General features: G+C 43.3%; 1 protein-coding gene across 4 annotated transcripts in view; it reads right to left on the reverse strand.

Moving 5' to 3' along the window:
* NKAIN3 (sodium/potassium transporting ATPase interacting 3) overlaps window positions 1-17,122 on the reverse strand; it is a 470,064-nt gene that overhangs the window by 274,508 nt on the left and 178,434 nt on the right. For 3 of the 4 annotated variants that reach the window (XM_060243713.1, XM_060243714.1, XM_060243711.1), the window contains exon 3: window positions 841-921. The exons of the other annotated variant lie outside the window; for it this stretch is intronic. In XM_060243713.1, coding sequence (XP_060099696.1) covers window positions 841-921 — 81 coding nt within the window. The remainder of the gene's footprint in view (window positions 1-840; window positions 922-17,122) is intronic. 4 annotated transcript variants of the gene reach the window in all.

Raw genomic sequence — 17,122 nt, forward strand, 5'->3', positions numbered from 1 at the left:
CTTGGCTGCTGTGCATTGAGTGGGGCCAGGGCTGCTGGAGAGCTGCTATTTCTAGGCTGGAGGGGGTGTGATGAAAGGGCAATTAGTTTGTGGATGTGCCCATTGTTTGGTGGGGCTTCCTGGAAGGGTAGTGATAAGGAAACTGGCTGTTGAATGTGACCATTGTTCTGTGTTAATTGCTGGGAGGGTTGGAAGGGGTTTGAAGATAAGGAAGATGGTTGTTGACTGTGCTGATTATTCTGTGGAATTTGCTGGTTGTTCTGAGACTTTCTGCAATTTATAGTCTGTAGGGTGTTTTGCAGAGCTGGGTACCAAGATTGGTGGATGAAAATGCCTTCTTCCTTTCTGTTAAAATTGTGCTGATGTTTGTAAATCTCAATAGCTTCTCTGTTCAGGCGGATATGATAATGTGAGACCGTAGAAAGGACTTCAGTTCTTTCAAAGTGGATGACGTGGTCTCCTTCTTGAAATGCATGTTCAGCTACAGCTGATTTTTCTGGCTGAAACAAGCGACAGTGTCTCTTGTGTTCAGTGAGACAGGTGTTGATACTGCGTTGGGTAGTGCCAATGCGATCAGGAGCAGGGTATTTTGTAGACTCCAGGTAGAGTAAAATGGGATCTGCTGCCTATGTTTATTGAGATCTTTCCCTTTTAACCCTTTTTGGAATCAAGAACTGGGCCAGTAGATAAGACAGCCCATACATAAATGAACAAACTCCTGAAATACCAGTTAAAGGACACTGCATCACTAGTGGTATGTTACCAAATAATTAGTTTTCCCATTAGACTGTTATCAAAACAACACTATTTCCCCCAAGTTAGGAATTAATTTGAACCTACCTTTGAAAGCCCACCAACTTCCAAATAGAAGCAGATAATGAAAACATTCCATGTGACCCAGAGAGCAGTCCATACTGAGTACTAGGGTGAAAAGAAGAGAAAATGTGAAGATGAAAATACTGTATATGGTATAGATCAATAATATAAAAAGATCGATAAGTACAGCACTTCTGGGAACCATCAAGCAGAGAGTAGCTGGAGAGATTTCTCTTGGCTGAAAGCCCCCAGAACTGTAGCCAATTGCAAATCCAATACTCTCTGCTGCTCTAACTACACTCCAGGAAAAGGTAAGATTTATTATTTATGACTTGGTATTAGCCTACTGACACTGGTGAAGTCCAGAACATTGACCCAATTACAGATTATGTGCTTTACCTTTTCCTCCTCATAATGTATCTTTATGTACAAATTTAAAAAAACAATCACAGGATAACCTCATTTAGCTTAACAGCCTGAGGGAAGTCTAAAGATATTTTGGAACCAGATAAACAAGAAAACTCCAAGCATTTTTTTATGCCAACAAGAGGCTTTGTGAAAGCCTCAGCAATGAACAGAAAAAAGAAATTCAGATAACCAAAGTATAAGCATTCTTCTTTCTGAAGGCTTAAGAGTATATCACAAGAACACAAAAAACATGTGCCTGTTTGCATATAGACACATGCACACATATGAGAATTAACATACATCAATCTATGTTCTATTTAAGCCAACAGATGGTACAGACAATACTAGGTGACACAGGAACCATTCTAGGGAAAGACAGGTTGCATCAGGTATGTGGATTTAAATAGACTATGGCCACAATAAAGCATTGTAAAGCAACTATTTGTATTTACAAGTATTTACATGTGATGAAAGAGATGACCACTGCACAACTTCATAACATATATTGATGCTGAACTGTACATTTACATGTTTGTAGTATTCACAGTTGAGAACTGTGGCTGAGGTCATATTAAGAGATGATATGGTGCTTCTTTCCACTGACTGTTTTTATGATAAAAGTCAGAGGAAAGGAAAACTGAGTGGAGAGCGGAGCTGGTGTGTGGGAGTAGGCGGGGTAGGCGGCTGGCTCGAGCACTACCCTGCCTTGGGGGCACCACCAGGCACCCCCTTACTCCCCTTTGCCCCTGCAGAGTGCTCCTCTGAGCCTGCCTTGAAGGAGGAGGAGGAGCACTACACAGTGCACTATGCTCTTTGGAAGCTTCAGAGGTGCATTGCAATGGGAAGGTGCTGCTCGGCAGCTTTCAACCTGAAAGTGCTGGGTACCACTAAAACAGTGCACTCTTTGGTAGTGTGGCAGCACTCATAAGAGAAGCCATGTTGGATCAGGCCAATGGCCCATCCAGTCCGACACTCTGTCACACAGTGGCCCCAAAAAAAATTATGTATGTATATACACACACACCCACTGTGGCTAATAGCCACTGATGGACCTCTGCTCCATATTTTTATCTAACCCCCTCTTGAAGCTGTCTATGCTTGTAGCCGCCACCACCTCCTGTGGCAGTGAATTCCACATGTTAATCACCCTTTGGGTGAAGAAATACTTCCTTTTATCCATTTTAACCTCACTGCTCAGCAATTTCATAGAATGTGCACCACCTGTCGTTCCCTCACCCCCTGCTCACCTGCCTTGTGTGATGAAATCACTTTCAGTGATGTCATTGTGCCCTGTATGTGCACTTTGCGTGTGCGAGAGGATTTCCCTCAAGGGAGCTTGGGGGCAGAATGTGAAGCAGGGGTCTGCCTTGAGTGGCAGAACCCCTAGCTCTGGGGCTGGTGGAGAGGTTACTGACAAACCTTTTCTCTCTGCATGTTGGTCCATTCAAAACTGCTACTTAGGCTGCTTTCCCATCCAAAGGGAAAAGATATGGCCTCCCAAATAATATTTACATACAAAGGATAGAATTAGAGGAAAATGCAGCAACCGGATCAAAGAGACCAGAAGCTTTGGGAGGAGATGATTTGGAGCAGATTGGATGAAGAATTAGGAGTGGGACAGGGGGAATGGACCATCCAATAGTAACGGAGAGGCTTGCAAACAGAAGCCCAAGTGTTCAGGAAAGGATGCTGTGCTACTCTTCTGGGAACATCTACAGGAAACACCTCTATTTATTTTAAGTATTTGTTAACTAATGGGTTTGTTAACTAATGAGTTAGAGCAATCCATTAAAAAACTTTTTGATCAACCTGCCAATGGCTGTCACAATCTTCAAAAAGAAATTCCCCACCTCCATTGAATGCCATCAAAATTCTAAAACTTACAGCACAAACCCCCCCCCCAAAAAACAAAGACATGGGTTGTTTGTGGAAATGATGTTTAGGCTTTGGCAGTGAGATTAACCGTGTCCACTGATATTAATGGGCTTAGACTGTAGCATCTTTGCAAAGGATTGCACTATAAGAGTCAAATAAGCCAAGAGGAGGAAATAAATGAGCTGTAGCAATGATAGCAGGGTGCTGCTGCCTCAGTGTTCCCCCATCTGTCATCACACCCAGTGACCAAGCACTTTTGGTTATTGCATGTTTGCAAGTGGTCAATAAAGCTAATATTTTAAAAATGTTTCAGTTACAGATGAGACATGGGGAGGGAAGTACAAGTATCAGAGATAATTTTTACTCTTTTATCCACATTTCTAGGAGTGATTCACACTGACATCTACTTTCAACAACCCAAGAATAAACGTGCTTTTCTTTAGAAGAATTTATGAAGAGTGATTTGGTGGGCAAGAAAAGAGGGGTCCCAATGTAGCAACTATTTACAGCTAAGGAGAGTTACAGCTCTACTGTAGAATAGTAACAGTATCACACATTCAAGGTTACAGAAATGACAGGCTGTCTTTGCTAGAGAGAGAGATGGATGGTTTTTATTTGGAATGGCTCACTAAACCCAGGAATCGCAGATTCTTGAAATAGTATTAGTTTCTCTCTCAGGATTTTTCCCTCAATCCCTTCACAACTCACAAACATGCTATTTCTCTCAGGTAACCTCCGAGGAGAAATATCAAATTATTATTAGGACACTGATTTATTTATTTTAGCTGATTTATATTCTGCCCTCCCCACAAACGGGCTAAAGGCAGATTACAACAAAAAGTCAAATCACTAATTAAATCATATTAAAACAGTGTCACATCATTAATTAAAACTTTAATTAATTAATTTAAAACTTTGGCTTTATTGAATTGCTTGCGCCGGTTGGTTGAGTTGCAAGAAGCTGAAAGTGGTGGCTGCTCTAATTTGCCTTTATTTGCTTGAGCCGCTTTGAGGGCTTCCCAGGGCATCCTTTATCCCATTTATGTTTCAGCCTTGAGAAGCCTCCAACTCCCCACAGAGTAACGGAACCAGCAGAGGCAATAGTTGTTATGGATGGAGGGAAGTGGTTCCAGTGCTCCCTGCTATGAAGAGAAATCGTGGAATATTAAACTGTGCCTTGCCAGAGACTGAGCACATTGCAGAGGGGTCTGGAATAGAGCAGAGAAGTGCTACAAGCATGAGGTTTGTGCCTTAGCAGCTGGAGGAGTTGCTGAAAACTCCTGAGTTCGTGTGAAGGGCTGAAGGTGAAGGTGATTGAAGGTGATTGCTGCTGATTGATTAGGAGTGGCTGTGTTCCCCACCCTTTTTGCATTATTAAGCTGTGCCTTGCCAGAGAGCTAAAGGCCTCTTGGCCTGTGGCTTTTAGCCTGGGGCCTGTGTATGGACCAGGAACCCAGATTCCTTGTATTCCCAATAAGGTAAGTAGATTCTCCAGGCAGGGAGCCACATAAACAAACAGGGTTTAAAAAGGGACTGTATATTTTTAAAAAGCTATCATGAAGGTAGAATGCCAGCAGGGGGGTGGGGGCTTTCCAGTGTTTTGCATTGAGTGCCACATGTATGACTATCTGCCCACAGGACAGAAGTCTTGGATGTGTTCTCGATGAAAGGAGCTCCTGGTCCTCAGGGAACGAGTTCGTACCCTTGAGGCTGAGGTGACTGACCTGGAGAAGCAGAGAAAGTCAGTTAGGCACTCGGAAAAGACTCTCGGGGACGTGTTAGATGAGCCCCGCTCTGAATGTGGCAGCCCCGTTGCTGCCAGGGAGCATGAGGGTCGAGAGGAAACAGGGCACCGGACTGAGGATAAGGGGAATGTGCCTTCAGAATGGACCTCTTCTTCAGTTGGTGAGCAGAAATCCTTTCATGCCAAGGAACCATCCCTGGGCAGGGAGAGGGGGGGGTCTTGGTAGTTAGTGATTCGATCCTTAGGCAAGTAGACAGATGGGTGACAAAACTGCATACTGACCGTATGGTGACTTGCCTGTCTGGTGCGAAGGTAGCGGACATTATGCATGTAGTAGATAGGTTGATAGACAGTGCTGGGGAGGAGCCAGTGGTCGTGGTGCATGTTGGCACCAATGATGTGGGGAAATGCAGACATGAGGTCCTGGAGGAAAAATTTAGGCTGCTAGGCGGGAGACTTAAGGCCAGGACCTCCAAGGTAGCCTTCTCAGAAGGCAAATTAGAAGTCTCAATGTGTGGATGAGATGATGGTGTAAGGAGGAAGGGTTTAAGTTTGTTAGGCACTGGGATGCTTTCTGGAACAAACGGGAGCTGTACAAAAAAGACGGTCTCCACTTGTCCCCGGATGGAACCAGTCTGCTGGCGCTTAAAATCAAAAAGGTGGCAGAGCAGTTTTTAAACTAAATCTTGGGGGAAAGCTGACAGATGATGAAATGTCTCTGGTTTGGGAGGACTCATCTCAAAGAGATGAAGGGTTAGCTGTTACTTTTCTACCGGGCAATGGACCAGAGTTGTCCACTGAGATGCTGACAAACAGAATGGACTGCCTGCCAGAGTCTCGAGGTGGCAGGAGGAAGGTGGTGTCAGGCAATTAGATCTCAAAGCAACCAGTCCTTGAAATGATACAAAGTTAGGCTTTATTTGATAATCCTTATGCATTGAACGAAAAGGAATTGGGACTGATACCAAACAATGTTGCAAAGCATACTTAAGGATACTACATCAAAGGTTCCCCAAACAAAAGCTGCTATTCTAAACAACGGGGAGTCCAAGTATGAAGATTCACACGGTAACTTTCCCTTATCAGTTTCCTGTGGTCTCTCTTCCTGGGACTCGCTAGTATCTTGACCCTGGAGGCATTTTATCTTCAAAGGGATACATTCCTACATTTGTTAGTAATTGCAAAGCGAGTTCAAACAATACACTGGCAACATTATACTTTGATGTGCATAGCATTCTATAGTGTTAGTAACATGGATTCAACATGGCTACTAGGTTTTAATAAGCATCTTAAATTCAGGTGGATTGACATTGCCTGACATACTGCCCCCCCCTTGACCTTCTACGTCGCTGTCAACGGCGCACCGTCAAAAACTGGCAGGGGGATTTCCCCTCACGGACCCCAACGACCCAAGCAAAGGACCTCTGTCTTCGCCGGATTTAGCCTCAGCCCGCTCAGCCTGAGACACCCAGCCACGGCCTGTAAAAGGTAAGAGGACTCCTTTAAGCGGTGGAAAGCTAGTCCAAGTGAGATTAATAAAAGGGAACACAGGCAGTGGCAAATCAAATGCAAGACTGTGATCAGGCAGGCAAAAAGGGACTATGAGGAGCATATTGCAAAAAACATAAAGACCAACAATAAAAATTTCTTCAAATATATTATAAGCAGGAAACCAGCCAGGGAGGCAGTGGGGTCCTTGGATGACCAAGGGGACAAAGGATTACTGAAGGAGGATAGGGAAATGGCTGAGAAGCTCAATGCATTTTTTTGCTTCCGTCTTCACTGTGGAAGATGAGAAGTGTTTGCCTGCTCCAGAACCACTTATATTGGAAGGGGTGTTGAAAGACCTGAGTCAGATTAAGGTGACAAGAGAGGAGGTCTTTCAACTGATAGATGAATTAAAAAATAATAAGTCATCAGGTCCGGATGGCATACATCCAAGAGTTCTGAAAGAACTCAAAGTTGAACTTGTGGATCTTCTGACAAAAATATGTAATCTTTCCTTGAAATCTGCCTCCGTTCCTGAAGACTGGAAGGTAGCAAATGTCACCCCCATCTTTAAAAAGGGTTCCAGAGGAGATCCGGGAAACTACAGGCCAGTCAGTCTGACTTCAATACCGGGAAAGTTGGTAGAAACCATTATCAAGGACAGAATGAGTAGGCACACTGATGAACACGAGTTATTGAGGAAGACTCTGCATGGGTTCTGTAACGGAAGATCTTGCCTCACTAACCTGTTACATTTCTTTGAAGGGGTGAACAAACATGTGGACAAAGGAGACCCGATAGATATTGTTTACCTTGACTTCCAGAAAGCTTTTGATAAAGTTCCTCATCAAAGGCTCCTTAGTAAGCTCGAGAGTCATGGAGTAAAAGGACAGGTCCTCTCGTGGATCAAAAACTGGTTAATTAATAGGAAGCAGAGAGTGAGTATAAATGGAAAGTCTTTGCAGTGGAGGACGGTAAGCAGTGGAGTGCCGCAGGGCTCGGTACTGGGTCCCATGCTCTTTAACTTGTTCATAAATGATTTGGAGTTGAGAGTGAGCAGTGAAGTGGCCAAGTTTGCAGATGACACTAAATTGTTCAGGGTGGTGAGAACCAAAAAGGATTGTGAGGAACTCCAAAGGGATCTGTTGAGGCTGGGTGAGTGGGCGTCAACATGGCAGATGAGGTTCAATGTGGTCAAGTGCAAAGTAATGCACATTGGGGCCAAAAATCCCAGCTACAAATACAAGTTGATGGGGTGTGAACTGGCAGAGACTGACCAAGAGAGAGATATTGGGGTCGTGGTAGATAACTCACTGAAAATGTCAAGACAGTGTGCGATTGCAATAAAAAAGGCCAACGCCATGCTGGGAATTACTAGGAAGGGAACAGAAAACAAATCAGCCAGTATCATAATACCCCTGTATAAATCGACGGTGCTGTCTCATTTGGAATACTGTGTGCAATTCTGGTCACTGCACCTCAAAAAGGATACCATAGCATTGGAAAAGGTGCAGAAAAGGGCAACTAGAATGATTAAAGGTTTGGAACACTTTTCCCTATGAAGAAAGGTTAAAACGCTTGGGGCTCTTTAGTTGGAGAAACGTCGAATGCGGGGTGACATTATAAGGGTTTACAAGATTATGCATGAGATGGAGAAGGTAGAGAAAGAAGTACTTTTCTCCCTTTCTCACAATACAAGAACTCGTGAGCATTCAATGAAATTACTGAGCAGTTGGCTTAGAACAGATAAAAGGAGGTACTTCACCCAAAGGGTGATTAACATATGGAATTCGCTGCCACAGGAGGTGGTGGCAGCTACAAGCATAGCCAGCTTCAATAGGAGGTTACATAAAAATATGGAGCAGAGGTCCATCAATGGCTATTAGCCACAGTGTGTATATATATGTGTGTGTGTGTGTTTGTGTGTGTGTGTGTGTGTGTGTGTGTATACATTTTTTGGTCACTGTGTGACACAGAGTATTGGACTGGATGGGCCATTGGCCTGATCCAACATTGCTTCTTTTACGTTCTTAAAACATATTAAAACAGTTTAAAATAGAATTAAAGAGACAAGAATTAAAAGGAAAATTAAACAGACAGCTGACAGTCAGGAATATACAGAGTCAACAATGAGAACCGTTGATTATAGACTTCTAAAACCCGGGCCCATGCAGAGATGGCTGTGGTAGGGAGGCGAATCTAAGGCTTTGTGGAACAACTCCATTTTGCAGGCCCTGGAGAGCAGCAAAACGTCCGGCAGGTTTCTAATCTCAAGGGGGAGCATGTTCCACCAGGCTGGAGCCTTGGCCCTGGTCGAGGCTAATTGGACATCTTTCGGGCCAGGAGCAACCAGTAGGTGCTGATTAGTTGAGCGCAGAGCTCTTTGGTGCACATATGAAGAGAGGTGGTCCATCAGATATGTCAGTCCCAGGCCGTGCAAGGCTTTGAAGGTTAATAACAACCCCTTGAAAATGATCCAGTTCTCAACTGGTAACCAGTGCAGTTCAGGGTGGTTAAGACAAAAACGGGATTGTGAAGTGCTCCAAAAGAACTTCAGACTGGGGAATGGTCATTAAAATGGCAAATGTAAAGTGATCCACATTAGCATAAATAATCCCAGCTTCGCATATACACTGATAGGATCTGAGCTGGCAGCAATAGACCAAGAAAGGGACCTTGGAGTGGAAGTGTATAGCTTGATGAAAATGTCAGCCCAGTTGTGGATGCTGTGAAAAATGCTGGCCATAATTAGAATAGGAATAGATAATATCATATTATGTTGAATCCATACTTGGAATATTGTGTACTGTTTGGTCACTGCCAGGCCTGGCGTGTGGGAATAGGCCATATAGGCGGCTGCCTAGGGCACCGCATGGCCTACAAGGTGCCACAGGGTGCCCCCTCCCCACATGCCAGCTGCAGCAGCTCTGTCTTTTTCCCCCACCCAAGACCTGAAGGAAAAACAGCCTGGGAGTGAGGACGAGCCACAGCACTGGCTCTTTCCCCTGCCCAAGATTCACGAAGGTATCTACTGCCTACATTACCAGAGGGAGCCTCTTGAAATCAATTGCTGGGGAGCACAGGCAGCAATAATGCTGCAATCTTCCTGTTTGGGGACTTTCTAGAGGTAGCTGGTTGGCCGCTGTGTGAAAAGAATCCTGAACTATATGAGCTTTGGTCTGATCTAGCATGGCTCTCCTTGCATTCTTGTCAGGATACCTAACCTAATTCTGCCTCTCTATAGGCACTTGAGTCCTCACCACCAACTCTATCAATATTTGAGTTCTATCTACCTAGCACTATTGATTACTGAGCCCAATCTGAGGGACAAGGCTTTTGCCATTATGGTCCATTTTTCTTCTCTTTGTCTCTCTCTCTCACACACACACACGCACACACACACACTCTCACACACACGTATCTGAAGCCTCCTTCCTTCCTTCCAACTCTGCCTGATCAAATGTGCAATGTCCCTTGAACTGCTCCAACATCTTTTGCACCTTCTCTGGTCCTTACAGGCTGCAAAATTTGGTTCGAGAACATTAATTGGTGTTGGAAAGAAGATCAAGAAATCTTGTCTGTTACTTAAAGATATAGGTTGCAAAGAATACAAGGACCAGGATAGCAGGCAGAATTTTGAGCAGCAATACATTTAAAATTGGTAAGAAATATTTCTAGCTACACTGCCTTTGTAGACGTACTGTAAACTGGTACTTTGACGTTTACCAAAGAATGCTGGTGACAGCCTCCTATAACATGGAAGTAAGTGCATTTTACAATCATGCCTGACCCAGTCCAACTCAGCATCTGAGTGACAAGGGAAATTACACACCAAGCAATATGACAGAAAATGAAAGTGATCAGCTCAAAATTTACCAAAATCAGTTTCACAGAAAAACCTCAGCCTTATCAAACATTTTATGGTATTTTTGAAGTCTGTGAGGAATTGCCTTCCTTGCTGCTCTTCCCTGTCTATGCTGGCTTAAATCCAAGTAACCTGGTTTCACTCCTTGTGGATATTGCATTTACTTCTCTCAAAAGACTTGATTTCTTCCCTGTACTAATCTAACTCTCTTCCTGTAGGTATTTTTATTACATACATTCCAATGATATAAGTGCACATTAGGTAAAATACAATTATTTATGCAAATAAGAAATCCTCTGTGCTTTCCTGGAAGGAAACCATGTCCTACTTTAATGTATCAGAGAAATGTGTAAAACTGTTTTTTACTGGGGGTTTTGTTGTTTTTGCCACTGGACTGCATTTGGCCAATATCAGTGGCAAGTGGGAACCCATAAGAAGTTGTGAGAGACATATCACTTTCCCGTTCTCCACTATTTCCTTTTTCTGTTTTTTGAAAGCCCCATAATTTCTCCCCCCTCCCTTCTAGGGTTGCTCACCTCTGGATGGGGGCTGGAGATCTTCTGGAATCACAACAAATCATCCACTCAGCTTCCACAGAAACATAGGGATCTAAACATGGGTCCTGCAGACCCTAATCTGAAACTGTAATTGTCATAGCACACTTACTTTATGAGACTGACTCCTATTAGACAGTATCAAGCAGCCAGGCCTACTATATTAATGCAAATCAGGTGGAGTAAATCACCTAGAGGTAGGGTTGCCAAGTCCAATGTAAGAAATATCTGGGGACTTTGGGGGTGGAGCCAGGAGACATTGAGGTGGAGCCAAGATCAAGGCTGTGACAAGCATAATTGAACTCCAAAGGGAGTTCTGGCCATCACATTTAAAGGGACAGGAAGTAATGAAGGATAGGGGCACCTTTTTGGGGGGCTCATAGAATTGGACCCCCTGGTCCAATCATTTTGAAACTTGAGGGATATTTTGGGGAGAGCCACTAGCTGTACTGAAAATCTGGTGCCTCTACCTCAAAAAACAGCCCCCCCCCCCAGAGCCCCAGATACCCACGGATCAATTATTTTTATATGGGAATAAATCACCTAGAGGTAGGGTTGCCAAGTCCAATGTAAGAAATATCTGGGGACTTTGGGGGTGGAGCCAGGAGACATTGAGGTGGAGCCAAGATCAAGGCTGTGACAAGCATAATTGAACTCCAAAGGGAGTTCTGGCCATCACATTTAAAGGGACAGGAAGTAATGAAGGATAGGGGCACCTTTTGGGGGGGCTCATAGAATTGGACCCCCTGGTCCAATCATTTTGAAACTTGAGGGATATTTTGGGGAGAGCCACTAGCTGTACTGAAAATCTGGTGCCTCTACCTCAAAAAACAGCCCCCCCCAGAGCCCCAGATACCCACGGATCAATTATTTATTATTTTATATGGGAATAAATCTCCATAGGGAATAACAGAGTTCCCAGCAGACATTTCCCTCCCCTCCCCCCTCTTTCTGACGACCCTGAAGCAGGGGGAGGGCCTCCAAACTGGGGGATCCCCTGCCGCCACCTGGGGATTGGCAACCCTACCCAGAGGTTACTACTGGGCCTAGGGTTGCCAACCTCCAAGTGGGACCTGGAGATCCCCAGAATTGCAACAGAATTCAAGACATCTGTTTCCCTGCAGGAAATTGCCTTTTTGGAGGGTGGACTTTGTGTGGCATTATACCATGCTGAGGCCTCTCCCCTCCCCAAACCCTGCTGTCCTCAGACTTCATCACAAAATCTCCAGGAATAACCTGGAGCTAACAACTCCAGCCAGGTCTAGCCTCTATGAGTTGTCCCTCAAAGGCCCAAATAGGCTAGAAAGGGCCCTCTCTCTTCCTTTTACTGAGGGAGCTAAGCTTGGAATGCTGTGGTTGTCTAGCAACAGCAACTGAGAGAACCCACTGCTCAAAACTACAGGCGCGCCTTTTGTCATTGTCAGATTTTTAAAATATATATATATATATATATATATATATATATATATATATATATATATATATATATATATATATATATATATAATATTTCACATTTTGCTGCAAACCTAAGGCCCTTTTATTTATTTATTTTTGTATTTCTATACTACCCTCTTCTGGAGGCCTCAGGGAAGCATACAACATTGTTAAAAACACAATTTTACAAGCAAATATATGCTTGGTGGAACATCTCTGTCTCAAGTTCCTCAGGGCATGGATGTCACCAGGTGGAAGTTCCCCTCAGGCAGGAACCTGTGTCAAGAAGGCCCTGGCTCTGGTTGAGGATAGCTGGATGTCCTTTGGGCCAAGGACCACCAATAGATTCTAATCCTCTGAGCCCAAGGCTGTCAGTTTTGTAGAAACTGCAAGATCTGTCTAGCCCATTCACAGTTCCAGTCACCAGATTTAAGTATCTAAAGATATCCCAACTTTGCCGTTAGAATATAAGATATGACTCAAAAGTTTACAGACATTGATGTACAGCTGCAGAAGTGCTAGTGAAAACCTGGCAAGTACACCCTCATAAACATAAATCAACTTTAACACCCTGAGTCTCATGCTATGGGGAAATATGGTAGAATTTTTTGTAATTAATGGAAAAATATGTTTTTTTTTAATACTTAAATCTGCCATATACATTAAACAGAGAACTCAAATAGAGTTCTCCCTAATTTGAAAAATATGTTTGAAAAATCATGCACTATGTTTGTACAGATGTACACATATTCAGAACCTGCAACTGGTCAGAATTTCCCACAGTGTATCAATATATCTAATCTTGGTCTAGCTAAATGTGGACATTTAAAACACTCCTGGTTTGCAGAAAAATCTGAAATTTGACAAAATGCACCAGGAGTGCACCAGGTGTTAACCCCGTCTCCCAAATAATAGAAGTAGCTTTAAGAAAATGGCCCTTGCTAGGCAACCATACAGAAGTGCCAGCCATCAAGTCATCAGATCTGTCAGTAAAAGATAGAGGGAGGGGGCAAGGTCCTTTCCAGGGCTGTTCTGACTTTTAAGGGAGGACTCATCAGAGCCAGGCTCACCAGCAAACACTAGGCAACTTGCTATCACATGAATTGTATGGCTCAAGAGCAACCACTCCAAAAATCAAGGTTGTGTAGTGATTAGAGTTTCAGAGTAGGATCTAGGATACCCAGGTCAGAACCACCATTTTGCTGTAGAAGCTCACTGGGTGACCTTTGGCCAGTTACACATTTTCAGCTTACCTAAACTATCACAGGGTTGTTGTTAGGATAAAATGGAGGAAGGGTGAATTATGTAAGCTGTGTTGGCTTCCCATTGTGGAGAAAGTAGGGTTGCCATCTCTGTGTTGGGAAATACCTGGAGATTTTGGGGGTGGAGCCTGAGGAGGGTGGGATTTGGGGAGATGATGGACTTCAGTGGGGTATACTACCATAGAGTCCATCTTCCAAAGTGGCCATTTTCTCCAGGGGAACCAATCTTTATCACCACAAACCAGCTCTAATAATTGTTTCCTCTAAACTGAGTTAGTGTTAGCTAGCTCATTGTTTCTAGCTTCTGGCTCACACATTTTTGTCTTAGCTCAGGAAAAATGGCCCCACAGCAAACTAATTTATGCAGTAGCTCACAACTTTAATTCCAGTAGCTCTGAAGTAGAAGTTTTGCTCACAAGACTCTACAACTTGAGGAAGTATTGGTTGTAATCCCAAGAAATCTCCAGCCACCACCTGGAGGTTGGCAACCCAAGAAAGAAAATGAAGAAGAGGAGGAGATTGGATTTATAACCCTGAAGGGGTTTCAGAGCTACCTGAAGGGGTCTCAGAGCAGCTTACAATTTCCTTTTCCCTTCCCCTACCCACAACAGACACCCTGGGGGATAGGTGGAGCTGAGAGAGCTCTGACAGAAACTGCTCTTTCTAGAACAGCTCTGATAGATTTATGATTGACCCAAGGTCACTCCAACAGTTGCATGTGGAAGAGTGGGGAATCAAATTCAATTTAAACAAGAACTATTTTTATTGAGCATATATTCCAGTGACTACTCAAAAGAGGCAAAATATTTAATGGCACATATTAATATAGCAGCAAGGATCTTGATTGCTCAAAAATGGAAGCATCAAGAACTGCCTACCAAACAGGAACTAGTTGGAAAAATACTAGAGACAGCTGAACTGGACTTGTTGTCTCCTTGTTGAGATGCAAGACTATGCAAGATGTCAAAAAAACAACAACGTTGGAACTCTTTCTATGCCTGGTTTAATGTGTCTGCCTAAATCTTTTGTTGATAGTTGATATCCGATGAAAATAACCTTTTAGAAACAATGTTTAAATGTGCTAAAGATAATGACGGATCTGAAAATATTTAATCCATGACTTCTAGTTCTTAATATTTCTTACATATATGTTGACTCTCATTCATCTATTGCTATGATACGCAGAAAAGTAATACTATATTACCTCTTACCCTTTCCTTTTCTTCTCCCTTTTCTTTTTTTCACTGTAAACTCAATAAAACTATTGAAAGGAAACCTGGTTCTCCCAGATAAGAGTCCATGCACTTAACTACTATACCAAACTGGGGTTCAAATGATTAAATAATAATAGCTGAAGTAAGGGAGGAGATAAAATGTAGGTTGCTGGATGGATAACATAAGAGAAGCCATGTTGGATCAGGCCAATGACCCATCCAGTCCAACACTCTGTGTCACACAGTGGCCAAAAAACCCAAGTGCCATCAGGAGGTCCACCAGTGGGGCCAGTATGAGAACAAGAGAAGGAAATAAGGAATGATGAGGATAGGGGGCTGCCAGGAGGATGGAAAGCAGAAATAATGTGGAGAAGGGGATTCAGGGGAAGAATGAGGTCCCTCCCCACAAAAAGTCATAAATTACTGTGCACTGAAACAGTTAAGTCACATAGAATAGCCAACAAGAGGGGTAGAGATCTTTGGCTTTGTTCTTAGCAAGGCTTAAGACCTGGTGAGAGATATAGATGTCATCACTCCAATTGGGAGCAGTGACCACACTACTGCTAAGATCAGCATTTTTGTCAATAGAAAGTCCAAAGCAGCAACATCTGTTATTGTATTTCTTTAAAAATTCAATCTTACTCTGAAGATAAATTCATTGTTCTACAGAGCTCTGAACATGAATGGAATATTTCTGTTAAATGGATTATTCAGCATTAGTACAAATTATCTCTGAAACTACGAGTAAGATCAATGAGTGATTTAAATAGCAAGGCTTTCAATTCTTAATTGACTTGTTTCAAGTAAGGTTCTTTAAAAGGCAAGTTTGCAAAGGTTTGATTATGGGTTTTATGTATTATATTTTTATCAATACAGAAATAAACTTTAAGTCTCAGAAGTTTCCTGATTCTTGTTGGCCCCCTTTTTGTTTAAAGAAAGAAAGAAATTATCTTTACACCCCAAAAGCCAATGTGAATAAAACTGCAAAGGGATCCCAAATGCTGGCATTTTCACGAGGAAAAAACCAATAAATGTTCAACCTTTTCAGACAGCCAAGGGTCAGCAATATGTGAAGCAAACTAGATTTTCGAAGTGGTTTTAGAATTCTTGATTTCTGGATGCATTAAGTAATAGAGAACCTCTGCTTCTCAGTGGAACTTTGAGTGACGGAAAGTTATATATGGACTACATATAAAAGTATGGTGGTTCACACAGCTGAAGGAAAAACCCACAACACTATACAAGTATTTATTTTTAAAATCTTTTCTCTTGTATTGGCTTCCAGGCTCAGTCATTAAAGTCTATTTGGCTTCAAAGAAGTCTTTCTTACTTCCAGAAATAAAAGAAATAAAATACAGGCAGACAGACAAATACACAGCTCCTGGTGATCCCTTCCAACTCTATGATTTTATGATTCTACCAGGAATAAGGCCCATTGTGAGGAAAAATACAATGGACTCTAAAAAGAGGCTCTGGGTAAGTGAGTGCCCTCCCCACCCTTGCTGTCTTCCCATCCACCCACCCAAGTCAAGGCATTCACTCCCCCCACCCTTGCTGTCTTCCCACCCCTCCCATTCTAATACCACCTACCCCCAACCACCTCTTCCCCACAACTTCCCCCACACCCTTGGCATACCACTGCCCCCCAACCATGACATTCACTCACCTGCACTCTTGCTGTCTTCCCACTGAACCCAATCCTTGGCATTCACTCATCCCCAACCCTTGCTGTCTTTACATCAACCTCCAACCCTTGGCATTCATTCACCCCCCACCTTCGCTGCCTTCCCACCCACCCCACAAGTGAAACAGATGCTGGCTTTCCCTCCCCCCCCCCAAAAAAATGTGTGTCCATGTGTCCCTGTGTCTGTGGTGCCTCAAAGCCCGGAAACAGGCCTAGAATGGAGATAAGGAAGAATAATTATGGGGTGTAGAGGAGGCATGATGACAGTAACACAGACGCTGAAGCTCAGCATTCCTTTAGTTTGCAGTGCATTTTTGCCACCCTTTCTTGTCATATTCAGTCTTGTGGTGTTTAGCATCAGAATGAGCTTGTGGCGTGATCTGGGTTTTTTTGCATGGCTTGGTTGTGTTATATTATACCATGAAGTATGTGCCGCAAGATGGCTGTTTTCTGTAGGGGAATTGATCTGACTTCAGTTTCCATCTCCTCCCCTCCCTGCAGCCTCTACCTAGGAAAAGTACAGTCTTTCTCCACAGTGTGGACCAATGCAAGAGGGAAGCATTCTCAGCAGGATATAATGACACAGAGCCCACCCTGCAAAGCAGCCATTTTCCCCACGGGAAGTGATCTCTGCCATCTGGAGAGCAATTGTAATTCTGAGTGTAATTTTAATTGTAATTCTAGCCCTCACCTGGAGATTAGCAACAATGGCTCTGCAGGATGAAATGGGTGGTTTGAAGGGTGGAGTGTATGGCATTGTACCTGTCTGAGGCCC

The sequence above is a fragment of the Heteronotia binoei genome, chromosome 7 (genome assembly GCF_032191835.1).
Source record: "Heteronotia binoei isolate CCM8104 ecotype False Entrance Well chromosome 7, APGP_CSIRO_Hbin_v1, whole genome shotgun sequence".
NCBI lineage: Eukaryota > Metazoa > Chordata > Lepidosauria > Squamata > Gekkonidae > Heteronotia > Heteronotia binoei.